This window comes from Halichoeres trimaculatus, unplaced genomic scaffold (assembly GCF_033239565.1).
Source record: "Halichoeres trimaculatus isolate MK-OKI-2021-1 unplaced genomic scaffold, fHalTri1.1 fHalTri1_scaffold_16, whole genome shotgun sequence".
Classification (NCBI taxonomy): Eukaryota; Metazoa; Chordata; class Actinopteri; order Labriformes; family Labridae; genus Halichoeres; species Halichoeres trimaculatus.
Window position 1 is genome coordinate 30,475,078 of NW_027437194.1, and position 13,221 is coordinate 30,488,298.

The 13,221-nt window shown below is 42.1% G+C and overlaps 1 protein-coding gene across 1 annotated transcript in view; it reads right to left on the reverse strand.

The window, feature by feature from the left end:
- Positions 1-274: 274 nt before the first annotated feature.
- LOC141805642 (protein FAM163B-like) overlaps positions 275-13,221 on the reverse strand; it is a 50,445-nt gene continuing 37,498 nt past the window's right edge. The window contains exons 2-3 of the mRNA XM_074690785.1: positions 10,772-10,887; positions 275-2,835 (exon numbers count right to left, since the gene is read on the reverse strand). Coding sequence (XP_074546886.1) covers positions 2,395-2,835; positions 10,772-10,864 — 534 coding nt within the window. The 5' untranslated portion in view covers positions 10,865-10,887 and the 3' untranslated portion in view covers positions 275-2,394. The remainder of the gene's footprint in view (positions 2,836-10,771; positions 10,888-13,221) is intronic.

Here is a 13,221-nt window from a genome sequence, read left to right on the forward strand (position 1 = left end):
CTACTGAGTGTGCTATATTTAAATATACAATCTCCACACAATGGAGTAGCTGTAGGACTTCACAATATAAACAAAAAAACATTTGTTTTTGATATCTATGATTGTAAATTAATTCAGGCAGTAAGCGTTTAAAGGAACAATTGTGGATTCCCATGAAAAAAACAGAAACTAAACCACTTGGTATGTTTTTTTAGTGAGCTCAACAGAACAAAGAGGAGAGACACGACAGATTTTCACACCATTTTATAAGCAACAATGTGTCTGTTAGTTATACATTAGAAACAAGGACAGAAACATTTCTGCTGTACTGTACTGAGTCTGAAAAACCAGCTGGATCATAAAATAAAGCAAGTAATTCAAATACTTCAGGGTTAAAGCAACACTGCATTTGAATATACACTTGTAATAATTATAATAATATTCACTAATAATTATAATAAACTCTCTCTTCAAGTCTTTATGGCACTACATTTCTCTTTAAAAAGTAAGGAAAGCAAAGCGTTGACTTTGTGTGTGTGTGTGTGTGTGTGTGTGTGTGTGTGTGTGTGTGTGCGTGTGTGTGTGCGTGTGTGTGTGTTGTGTATTTGCACGGAAGCACATGTCACAACAAGGGAGAAATCATAACAAAAATCACTCACTGTTTCAGCCTTTGGGAAAATAAAGGAGCATGAATGCAGAAAAAAAGAAATTAGGAGACAGAAGCGAGAGAAAGGGGAAGAAAGGAGGACAAAGGAGGAGAAGGGGGGAGAAAGGGGGAGGGAAAGACCATCCACTTTAAGAGGGGAGAGAGAAAAAGGGGCATCCTGTCATCTTCAAGTTTCACAACCACCAGCATATCTTCTTCAAATCAAGCATTAGATAATTTCATTCATGAAGTGTGCGTCCTTTGTCCTTAACACTCCTGTTAGAAGACCAGGCCTCCAGTCAGGCTGCTCAGCCGAGCGCAGGAAATAAAAAGCATCCCAAGATGAACTCTCAGAGTACCTCTGAGCAAGTATTCTTCAGTCCAACGAGTTGAGAGAACAGAGGCAGAGAGAGACTAGGGTGTATGCTATGGCCTGTTAAATATTTATAGATGTTGCTATAAAAGTGAAATTATCTTTAGCACATGGGTCCATGTATCAACAGATTTGGGACGACACAAGGAGCGCAGTGAAGAGTCCACCAAATGAAACCTCAGTGAAGAAATATGATGATACACATGGTTACGTGTTCCTGCAAATTCAATCTGTGTGTGTCATAAAACAGTACACATTTAGAAAAGAGCTCTGAGCTTACTTAAAGTTTGTCAAATGACCTGGTGGAGTCATTCTTGGCATCAACAGAAATGTCAAAGTAACATGGCCTACAGAAACGAAAAACCATCCCCTCCCCCTTCACATGAAATGTTCAAAATGTTATTGCAACCCGACACTGGGTTCAGTTTACTGTAGGGGGGGCGGACTGAGTGAAACTGTATGGACTAAGAACTCTGTTATGACAATTTATCGACTCTCACACACACACACACACACACTTGCATGCAAACACAGGCACACAATCACACAAAAGCAAGAACCAGTCCCCTTTTTGGCACCGAGTCCCGCCAGCCAGCAAAAATCACAGAGGTCTTTTTCTGCACGTGTGTATCAAAGAAACTGGCCTCCCGTCAAACTGCAGCCCTCTATGAAAGGATGTGGAAACACAAGCAGGGATTTCCATCTTCTGTGAGCCCTTTATGTCTTAAAATATTATGGCCTAAGTTAAGTTAAGTCTAAAATGTCTGTGGCTGGCAGCTCAAAAACACCCTCCCCCTTCCTTCCCTCGCCTTTCCACTGGCGATGAGTGATATTTTATAATCCCTCTAATCTAGCGGATGGTGGAACAGACAGATCATCCCATCACGGGAGGGGGAACCATCGGACTTCACCTAATCATATTTTGTCTGTAGCAGCTATGGCAGAGAGAAAATCCCTGCCGATTATGTCATTTGGACATGGCAGGAGTTTGTCTCTTTCAGGCCACGGGTCGAAGGGTTCAGGGGAATCAGGGCTTTGCAAACTTTACCAAGTTGTAAAACAAATGCCATTCTTGTTAAAAAATAACTATTCAAAACAAAGCAAGAAGTTCTTCTGTGGGTATTTAAACATTTTTTAAATACTTTAAACTTTTATAGGTCCAAGAATAAGGTCCTGGACCTGAGCATAGTACCTTTAAAAATCCTGTCCTGAGAGCAATCTGAGTTCTCAATTCTGCAAGAGGTGATCAGTAGGAGACCAGACTTTATCACACAACACCAGACTGGACTACACCGGTCAAGATGACAAAAACACAATCAGACTCCAGCTGTCCAGCTCAAGCCAGTCTCACTCAGTCTGCCATGATCTCCCTCTGAGGTCCACCTTGGCCCATCAGCTAAACATCAGTGCTGATGCTGCAGCTGCGTTGAAACATGTCCCTCATGGTGACCGAGCGGGCCAGATTGGGTTTCCTGTAGTTTGAAATGTTCACAGGCACAGGCAGCTCCAGGTCCTGCTGCTGCACGCTGCGATAGCTGATCCGGTCCCCTCCATTCCTCAGCCCATCTGGTTGATGGAGGACCTGGGGTTGAGGAGGCGGCTGGAGGTAGAAAGGCAGATCATAGTGCGTACAGGAAGGACAGAAGGTCTGTGAGCGTGTCAGTTTCCTGGCCAGAGGAGGGGTGGAGAAAATGGCCGGGCCATTTTGGATGGAAGAGGCGGCGGCTGTTGCCGCCACAATGTTGTGATTGGAGTGGACCGGTGGGAGGCGGGACGTAACGGCAAAGTCTGGCTCCTCCTCCTCCGACTCGGACTCTTCTTTTTTACAGCAATAATACTTAAGGTGGGAGAGGAGGGGAAGATGATGGAGGGAGATGAAGAGAGAAGGAAAAGGAGAATGTTAGAGAACTTTTCATGGTTGAAAAAATAAAAAGATAATTCAAAAAACAGAACTCAAAAACTTACTCAGAAATAATTTGGTCAAAACTTTTCCCTGCACTGGTCATCTTAAAAAGCTACACCTATTTGATATCTGGTTGTGCATCCAGCTATGGTGCATCAGCTGATCATCACTGATCCAGATCAAGCAATGGGTTAAACTTTAAAGCACTCTTTGTCAGGTCAGTTTGCATGAGAACAAGATAAACTTTTTATTTGTTTGTTTGTTGAATGGAGGTCTTATCATCATCTTTAATGTGACCACTTGATTTTGTATCAAATGTTGATTTATTTATTTATTTGTTTTTCCTTTTTCCTGTTTGTATGATGTTTTTCATGTCTTTCATACCATGTTGGCGTTTTGTTCCCTCAGAAAAATGTAATTTTATTTGAGCATGCCTTGAGGGCTTGAATCTAATATTTCATTTTTATACTAAAGTTGACGTTGATGGACAAAATGGTTTAGAATACACTAACGATTATCATGCATATGCAACATTGGCTGAGATTCTGCTATTTGTGCTCAAAGGCAATTAATCCTACATGCTTGTAGGATTAATTGCTGTGTAGATTAGCTAAGTGTCGTACTGTTGTACTAAGGGACTGTTACCAAACTGAGGTTTCTTCACTTATGCTCAACATCAGATGTCACCATTCAGCCCAAAGATGAAGAAAACTCAGCCAAAACTGCTCTTGTAGCTTGTTCCTGAAGGTGGGCCATCGAGTTTTCTTGCAATTACTACTTAATATACCGAGCTAGATCCATGTGGCTTCCATCACCTCTGTTCAACAGAAAGTGCTCTTCTCAGGTTCACTTAGGAGGATCCTCTGTTCTCGTCTTATTGGACCTCAGTGCAGAATTTGATGAGTCAGACATCAGGAAAGTGTCCCTCAAACTGTCTCAAATTGATCTCTTATTCCTCTGACAGAACAGTTTCTGTCTCTGGGTGACTAGTGATGTTCCTGTACGATTTGTTCAAAGTGAACAAATCATCTTGGTGAACGAACTAGCTGAATCACTTACTGAAAAGATTTGTTAATATTCTGAAAACCTCCAGTGCCCTCTCCTTTCTCCTGTCTCATATTTCTCTCAAGTGTCGCCCTCTCTCCTTCCCCGTGTCATGTCAGTGATACGTGATGACTGAACCAACCAGAGGCAGTTGGTCAGGAGCCCTGTGTCTCTCAAGCCCGCCCCTGCAGCTCCTGCTCATGTCTCCAAAAACGAGGAAGAAGAAAATATTTGATTTAACCTTTAAGTATCCTAAAATGTCTGTGCTATTAATGGCTGCTGTCAGTTTGTAAAACTTAATTCACACAGCAGACTGTTTTAATATTGGATCATGTCTGTGTGTGACAGAGGCTGAGGACCTGCTGTCTCACACGTCCAAGCTTGGTCATCCCCACTACATACTAAGCTCAGTGGCTTGTTTTTCACCACTGTTCTCAGTACAATCGCAAGCAGAACTTAACAATCAACCGTCCATCCATCCATCCATTTTCTTCCGCTTATCCGGGGTCGGGTCGCGGGGGCAGCAGCCTAAGCAGGGAAGCCCAGACTTCCCTCTCCCTAGCCACTTCGTCCAGCACTTCCGGGGGGATCCCAAGACGTTCCCAGGCCAGCCGAGAGATGTAGTCTCTCCAGCGTGTCCTGGGTCTGCCCCGGGGTCTCCTCCCGGTGGGACGTGCCCTGAACACCTCACCAGGGAGGCGTCCGGGAGGCATCCTCATCAGATGCCCGAGCCACCTCATCTGGCTCCTCTCAACGCGGAGGAGTAGCGGCTCTACTCCGAGCTCCTCCCGGATAGCCGAGCTTCTCACCCTATCTCTAAGGGAGAGCCCGGCCACCCTACGGAGGAAGCTCATTTCGGCCGCTTGTACCCGCGATCAACCGTGTTTTAGCTTATTAAATTCTGATTCACAGGCAGAGCTGCAGAGAGTACTGAATGAATCACTTTACTGAACTGGTTCTAATGATTCAGTCCACTGAAACAAACAGTTTTTCCCATCATTGTTGACAACAGTCTCATCCTTGGATCACCTGCTGTGGTGTCCATCAGGGTTCTGTCCTGGGTCCTCTGTTGTTCGCTCTGTATCTCCTTCATCCAGTGTACCTTATAAGATCTTCTAAAGATGTTTCCTTTCATTTCTGTTAAGATTCAGTCTCTGTAAATCTCTTTTAAACCTCAAATTATCTGTGTATACCTGCCTGAATGTGCACTTTACAAAGCTTGGATGGCTGATGATCTTCTTTTGCTCAGAAAGGAAAAAAAAACGAGGTTCCTTTCTATGCTCTTCTACTCTGTTGTTCCAGAGGTGAAGAGCTATATAAATCTTGTTTATTATCCTCAGCTATTAAACCTGCCATGTGCAATCTAAGAGGCCAAATGGGCCTGGCTCTGAGCCTGGACCCTCATATAAATAGTATCTTTTCACCATTTACTAAATGTCTTTGAACTCAGACCTGTTTGGATGAGCTCTAGATAATTGCTCCTGCTTTTGTTTCATCTTGGCTCAGGGATTAGGATTACTCTGCATCCTTAACTGTAAGACATAAATACATAGTTAAAAGTATTTAGGTTTAAAGTGGCTTTAACAGGAGTTCCACAGATGCATTACCACACTATGCACTAAAAGCATGCATTAATTGATTTTTTGTAATCAATTCTAACGCATGTCCCTGGTCTCCATCCCCCATGACCTCTGCTGTTCATTCAGTTCCTCTGAGTGAATCAAGCTCTTGTCAAGATGGTTTTGCTTCTAACAGTTTCAGCCTCTTATTTTAGTTATTAATATTTTTTTAATTGTGTTAAATCCTTAAAAAAATGGGCTTGTTTACATAATCCACTTTTCATGGGAGAATTTGTGGTTGCTATTCCTGGCTGACAACATGTAGCTTTCAAGTGAATTCCTGGCATCCAGCCATCCAATATGAAGTCTTAATATGAGGATTAGTTTGGATTCTGCTGTGAAATATAAGAATCTTAAGAAGTGAAATTAGCTCTAAGGGGAGAGGCTCATGTGTCTTCCTCTGCAGACGTGTTCACCCAGTTTCCAGCGTTTCCTGGTAAGTGGACGACATTTATATGGTCGGCTGGTTTGATCCAAGGTCTTTGACAAGTGTTCTGTTTCAAGCATTAGCTTGATATTGATATGGATGGCACACCTCCATTTCGTCCCTCTTTCCTCACAGCGCGGTCTATTGCAGAACAGCCATTATAGCTAAATTGCACCAGATCGTCTCCGCTCCATCATGGGGCTGGATCTGACAGGTTTTAATGTGTTAACCCACTCTAGCTCAGCTAAGTTGAGGTCCAGCTCCTTTTCCAATCCAGCAGGTCCAGTTCTGCAGGATTCTTTAGCAAAGATGCATCAGTCCACACAGAGCAGAACAAGCAGAACAGAAAGTGAGGCACCAAAATAACATAAAAACATCCGGCTGACTTTCAAAATAAAACACTCTGTTTCAACGCTGAAATGTGTTTTCTTTTAGTACAACAGCACACTACACACTGAGCTGAGCCAGGCCTATAGTCAACAGGTTTGAGGTTTTCAGAGGCCAATAAAGACAACGAGGAGAGACTCAGCATTGGGGGTAGGCAGTATGAGAATTCATCAGTCACGTTGGACGTTAGCTGTCCAAACAGTATCAGAGCAGACACATAATGACACACTGTTGGAAGCCCAGTGCTCAGCTTAGCACAAACATAAGACAAACATAAGAAAGTTATTTCCCTAAATCTAGAAAGGCTATTCCAATAAAAACTTCTACTTTAACTGCACATGTAAACAAAAGAAAAAAACAAAAATAAAAATGACCATTTTACATTCCTGTGTATCATACACATTTTTTTATCTTAGAGGTAACTCATTGGAGTGAATACACTTAAATCTGCTTGACCGAGTTCCTCATGAACTAATATGTTTGTCAAACTCAACACCTCCAGTTTAGAAAAAGAACATGTTGAACATTGAACACTGAAAGGGAAAAAGCAGTCTAAGTATCAGACTCAAAGGCTACGTTCACACTGCAGGCATTAAAGCTCAATTCTGGTTTACAGCTAAAATCTGATGTTTTTGTTTCTTCACATTGCATTTTTAAATGTGGCCTGTCTGCAAACTGTGATGTGGACTGCTCTCCTTCCTGAAGTTACTCGCATGCTCAGTTCAACATTACTGACATCATGCGCAGATATTTAGGGAAAAGAACATGGCCCCAGGCTTTTGGGGCTTGTTTTCTAAAGTGTAGTTGCTAATTTGGGTTTGCTTTGCTGCCTGTTTAATCCCAGCCTGAACAAATTCTTAAGTTTCACTTTCACTTTTCTCCATGCGCTCTTCTCTCCACCCCTCCCAGCTCCATCTCCGCTTTCCTCCATGTTTGTGTTCATTGAGCATGACCTCTGTTTCAGAATGGCGTCAAAGTTGGATAAAATGAGACCTGGCTGTTCAGACTGCGGTCGCATTCAAAGAATTCCAATATGTATCTGATTCAGTACCACATTTAAAGGTGGCTTGAATCTGATTTGAAAATGTCACATTCAATATGAGTTGTGCTGTTCAAAGTGTCAAAAACAGAACAGATATGGGTCAGATTCAAGTGAAAAATCAGGTTCAGGTGGCTTCTAACTGAAGTGTGAACGGAGCCAAAGAAAGGTTTTTAATAGCCAAAACGACTTCTTGTGACGTCAAAACACATCTCATTCTTCTCTCCAACCAAGGGTGAACTCTACAGTCTGCTGCATTCAGGTAATTCCTGCCGTTTGTTTTCTATTTGTGCCTGTTGGTAAATATTAGTTAACCAGCAGCATCATTCTAACTTAACTTAGCTTAGCCATAAATCAGGTCATAATCATCCTACAGGCACCTCAAAAACCAAATCACCTACACGTTCTTCATTGCTGATGTATAAAAATGACAATGTGCCTTTGTAAGAAAGGTTATGTGTTGAAGTATTTATAAGCAGTTTCCAGGCAACCAGGAGAAATTACAGGAAGTTAATGTTTGCAGCCAAGAAATGGCATAACCATTGTGTAACCAGTGCATAACCCGTATATACTAAAACAGGAACCTGGTTGGACCTGGTTAGATAAGTAAATATTCCACATGCTAAGTTTTAGATGCAATGAAAGTTTGTTTTGTCACCACAGGACAGAGCCAAGTTAGCTCAGTTTTAAGCTAAGCTAACTGTTTTCTTCTGCTCTCCTTCATCCTCTGCATGCCCTACCTGAACACCATCCATCACCTCAACCAGTGTTCAGCTGTTTTCCACCATGGGATCTGGTTCTGTCTGGTTTGGCAAAGTACACAATCATTAGCATTTTCACTTTCAGACCTACATTTTGGCTTCCCTTTGTTGGGAAACCACTCATCACCTTGTTCAAACATCGAAATAATCTACTTTTATTGATTGTGACAAAGTTTAATATGTTTTAACTCATAAAGAGGATGGTTATGGTTTAATACAAGAGTTGGGTTTGGTCCTATCAGGACATGATCAGGTGTTTAATTCAGTTCATCCCCTGAGCGGTGAGGAGGGCACAGAAATGAGTACATCAATTTGTCAAATTCCAAATTCACAGACATTTGTTCAAGGCGCTGGCAGGAAAATGTCCTTGTATTCGGTTTGCATTCGCAAACGCATTCGGTTGCTAGGCGCTACCCAAGTAGCTGCCTGTTGCAGCAGCTCTCTAGTCTTTGTCCGTTTCTTGTAATTTTTTCGTCTCTTTTTCGTAATCTTTGTATTTGGAGTGGATCATCACTTTGTATGGTTCATTGTCGGTCACGGACACCAAACTTTTTGTGGCTTCGGCGGTATTTTTTACTACTTTTCTCCTGTGTTTGTCTGGAGATCCTACATGTATCCATGGCTGCATTGTTTACATGCGAAATTTGCTGTTAGCAGCCTGTAGCATGTCAATGCTAACTAGTGTAGGGCTTGATGATTTCCCTCGAGCTGAGGAGAAGGAGGTGAGGACGACGTGCTGGTTCTCGGATGTGAGCTGGGAGGTGACGACGTGGACCTGTCCTTCCATCCATTGTTGTTGGGAACGTGGGATCTAGCCTCGGGGGATGGACGAGCTAGCTGTGCCAATCCAGCGGCATCGTGCTGTTCACGGACGTGGCTGACAGAGCTGACATCGGACGCCACGACACATCTGAGGAGCTTCGCCTGCTGTGAGCAAACAGGATCCAGGAGACAGAGACTGAACAGACTGCTGGGGAGGCTCAGTCCTGGACCCTGTGGAGGTGGAGACTGGCTGGGCCGGAGAGTGGTGGACGAGTGGTGGACGGGATGTCGTCATCTAATTTCTTATGGACATTTTTGCACTTTCTATACTCTTTCTTACTTTTGTTTTCTTAAATGCTGCGGTGACTCCTGAATTTCTCCTCGGGGATAAATAAAGTATTTTCTATTCTATTCTATTCTATTCTATTCTATTGTAAAGTCATTTGAACATTTTGCATTCACACATGCAGCTAAGCCAGAAAATTGCAAAAAGTTTTGAAAAGTTTTTTTTTATGCACGTATGAGTGTAGCTGTTGTGATTTATGGAGATGGTTGTCAAGAGAAGGCCTGGACCATTAACAAATTTTGATGAACATTATACTGTCCCACAATTATTGACGATAAATATTATTACTTTTAATATTATTTTGAGACCAAATTAACTGCTAATATACAGATAATATATCATTATAATGTAGCACACTCTTTCAAATGTAATATAATTTTGTTTCTCATTAATATCTTTTACTATAGTAATTGGAAGATTAATAACTTTTAAATATCCTTAAAAACAAACAAAAATAAAAAATTAAATGGGCTCTCAGCCAAGAATTGCACTTAATTAAAAAAACATATTAAAGGGCAGCATTTCTTTGGGATGTAGCAAACTCCACTTTCTGTGTTCATGTGAATTCTCATCATCCAGGTCAGATTTCTGAACGTGTCAAACCGAGGAAACTGGACTGTTCAGAGTTAGTGAAGACGTTTCTCCTCTCATCCCTGAGGCTTCATCATCCTCATCAGCTTCATCCCAAACTATAAACAGTCCAGTTGTCAGGGTTTTAAGCGTTTAGAATACACTCTGTGAGCGCACACTGTTTTTGCTCTGCTCAGTTTATTTTTACTTAGTGGATCAAACGCTTCAGTGAGTGTTGACTGTCAGGACCAAGGCTCTGTATCTGCAGGTTCAGTTTCTTCCTCAGCTGGGAAAACTGGTGGTTGTGTTTTAGGTGGACATGTGAGTTTGTTGTGTTGCCTTTTTTTGTTGCTGCACACTGGCTTGTCCGTGTTGATGAGCTCCCCTTGCTCATTCAGTTTGAAGCTGAAATATTTCTACTCTGGGACTGAAGTGTTTTGCTTTAAAATTGTCTTTTTTCCTCCTAATTTCTGCTACATTAACCTGCGTTTCCCCTTACAAGGCACACTTGCTACACTATGTGTGTTTACGTTAGCCTGATGCTAGCAGCCCGCCTCCTCCAGAGACAAAGATTTTGGATTACTACCAAGAGGGTTCACTCTGTTCATTCTGCTACAGAACAAATGCTCCCTGGTGCTTAAAGCAACACAGTGAACCCTGGAGTCATCCAGCCTGTTTGAAGGTGAGACGAGGAAAACAAACACACATGCACATGGCGATATATATTGGGCGGCAAAAGTATCAAGTTCATTTCATTTATTGTTTGGTTAATTGATTTATTGACTATCATCTTAGGCCTAGTCAGAGAGGCAGTTTTTGTCATAATATGTGCAGTATGCTACATAAAACTGATTGATCGATTGATTCAGAGAAAGTATAGGAAATGGAACAGAGCCTTAAAGTAGCTGTCCTTACCTGTAGCCTACAGTAGCACAGCACAGCGATGATAAGGAGTAATATAACCGTAGCAAGTATTCCACCAGTGATGACCACTGTCCCGGCTGTCATTCGTAAGGCTCTCCATCAACACCCTGCAGAAAGCGGGAGGCGAGGAGCAGGGACAGAGACAGGGAGCAGAGGTAGGGAAAGAGCAGAGAGGAAGAGGAGGAGTGGAGAGTGAATCAAAGGAGAAACAGCAGAGGAGAAAGTGCACAATTCATCAGCACAGAGGTTTTATTAAGTAGATTATGACTGTGTGTCATCTCACTGGTGCTTATTGAATTATCCAGCAGTTAGGAGACATGTAATAGAATCATCCTACAAGTGCTGCTCATAATATAGACAGGATGCCGGGCTGGAACAGGCCAAAAAATGTGTGAGAGAAAGGGAAAGAGGGGGAGAGCAGCATGAAAAAGGAGCAAAAAGGACAGAAGAGAGGAGAGATAAATGGATGGTGGGAGTACGGAGAGCTAAAGTGACTGAGCAGGTGAGGAAAACAAAGACAAAGTGAGCAGTGAATTGAGACAGAGCGAGTGGGAGAAGGAGGTCAAGATGAGCTGGGTAACAAGCCGAGAACGGGACGTGATGAATGGATATGAAACAGGGAAATAAAATGATGGAGGGGATGAAGAACAGTTTCTGAGAGGTGTGAAATAAACAGAGCAAACATGGAAATGAAGACCAGTGGATGGGCACAGGACTTCTGCTGAGATTGAAGATTTTGAGAGCAATCCAAGTTCAGAGACAGTCAAACAACATTTTTTATGCAGGCACCCGGGACTCATGAACATCTAATCCCAAAGACTTTTGTTCATGGTTTCAAAAGCAACAAAAGAAGAAGAAAAGAGCAAAAAAAAAAAACTTGACACAAAGTCTTGGCCAGAGTTTTCAAGGTCTTGGGAACTCACCGGAGAAATGCTTTTTGCACATGGAACGACAGAGAGAGAAGGTTGAAAAGACCTTTCCTCTGACAGAATTTATAATACTGCTCTTTAAACGAGAAAATCTTCATGAAGAGGAAATAGGGAAAGTAAAAAAGGCACAACAGAAACAAAAAAAACAGTGAAATCGACCTTCATTGCAATAACCAGTAGGATACGTACAGCTAGAGGGCTCGAGAGTTGACCTTCGACCTTCAGTCAGAGCTCATAAATGCAGATGTTGACCCCTGTGCCCTGAGCTTGGATTAATCTTGCAGACTTCTGCAGATAAACATTTACTATACTTAAATTTCCCAACTCTTTACTTCAGGTAAGTCTGTGCACTTGTTATAACAATATAACAAAATCTACATGTTGATTTATTTATCCATTTACTTTGATTGTTTGAAGGACAGTCCCTCAAGATAAACTTCTTGCTTTCAATGGAGTCCTTAAAGGTAGGGTCTGCAGGATTTTCCTAAATAAATAAAATAGGAATAATCTTGCTTAATAGTCTCATAAGGGCCTCTTTATATGTCTGTCAGTGTCTGTGTCTGCCTCAACCCCCTCCTCAGCCTGTATGTTGATATTATGATTGTTTCTGGGTGGAGGGTAAGCGTGGTTACATCAGCCAATCACAGAGGGCCCAGTGCCCAAGTCAAGTGACTTTCCGTGTTGATTAGCAAGTGGAAGAAGCTAATCAGAGCAGCTACAATAGTCGATGCAGCACGGAAAAAGAAAAACACAACCAAAGTGAAATGAAACTCTAAAACAGGTAAAGCTTTTTCCTAAACGAGAGTGAAGCTTGGCTCAACTTTCACTCACTTTCGGGAACTGGGAGAGTAGCATGGGATGAAGAGTGAAGCAAGTTAGCCCTCTGCTAACCAGGTTTGTGTCTAATACCTGTGATTAACATGCCAAGTCAGGTGCACGGCTCTCGGGCCTCTGTCATATAGAAATACGATGCTACAGGTGGTTTCTGGGCTAGTGAGTGTGTTCACGTAGTCACGGTCGGAGGCTGTGGGTGTGTGCTGCTGCTGGCACTGAGCAAAGGAGGAGGAGCCCAGTTTGAATGTTGTGTTTACTAACAAGTACTTAAAACTCATGCAGACCCTACCTTCACAGTAAAATTTGGAAAAATTAGATTTCCCAGTTTGATCCATGTTTTGTTTTAAATAAAGGAGGCAGGTTTATCTCTAAAATAAAAGTTGTAGGAGTGGTTCATGGTTGAGGTAAATATTTGAAATGAGGTGTTTTACATTTATTTAATTTTACAAAAGCAGGGAGTAAAACTCACTTAAAGTTTCTGTTGAACTGTGGTTTCATAAAACACTGAAAAATCTTTCCTGCAGTGCTTCCACATAACACATGCAAACATGAATGACTGGAGTCAGCTTCTACTGAACGTCATAACAACATTTTGAAACAGAGTGATCGACTTGAGACTGGACTGACCTCATTCTGGGTTTCATTAGATCAATGCTTCCCTTTAATTAGCTCTTTACA